The 364-nt window shown below is 76.9% G+C and overlaps 1 protein-coding gene across 1 annotated transcript in view; it reads right to left on the bottom strand.

Moving 5' to 3' along the window:
* KCNQ4 (potassium voltage-gated channel subfamily Q member 4) overlaps window positions 1-362 on the bottom strand; it is a gene marked incomplete at its 5' end in the record, with an annotated part of 70,317 nt that extends 69,955 nt beyond the window's left edge. Inside the window, one exon of the mRNA XM_025212853.1 lies at window positions 130-362. Within this exon, the coding sequence (XP_025068638.1) occupies window positions 130-362 (233 nt within the window). The remainder of the gene's footprint in view (window positions 1-129) is intronic.
* Window positions 363-364: the final 2 nt, after the last annotated feature.

The following is a 364-nucleotide window of genomic DNA, read 5'->3' as shown; positions in this document are numbered from 1 at the left end:
GACGGAAAAGCGTGGTGGGGGGGGGGGGGGGCGGGCTGCCCGCCGGGATGGGGAAGGTGAGCGCGCCGGGGAGGCAGACACAAGCCCGGGGAGCCGCGGAGGGAAGGAGCCGGGCGCCGAGGCACTCACATGAAGACGTGGTAGACGAAAGCCCAGCCGCGGGGCCGCTCCAGCACGTTGTAGAGGCAGTTCTGCAGGCGGCGGTAGCGCTTGTGCGAGGCGGAGCGCGCCTGGGCGCCGGGCGGGCCGGGCAGCGGGGTGCCCAGCAGCCCCAGGCGCCGCGGGGTGCCCGCCTCGCCCGCCTCCGTCTGCACCGCCGTGAGCGCCACGAACTCCGCCCGCCGCGGCTCCCCCAGCACCGACC

Source organism: Alligator sinensis, unplaced genomic scaffold (assembly GCF_000455745.1).
Source record: "Alligator sinensis unplaced genomic scaffold, ASM45574v1 scaffold994_1, whole genome shotgun sequence".
Lineage (NCBI taxonomy): Eukaryota > Metazoa > Chordata > Crocodylia > Alligatoridae > Alligator > Alligator sinensis.
The sequence above is the reverse complement of the archived record's forward strand: the minus strand, read 5'-3'. Positions and strand labels throughout refer to the sequence as shown.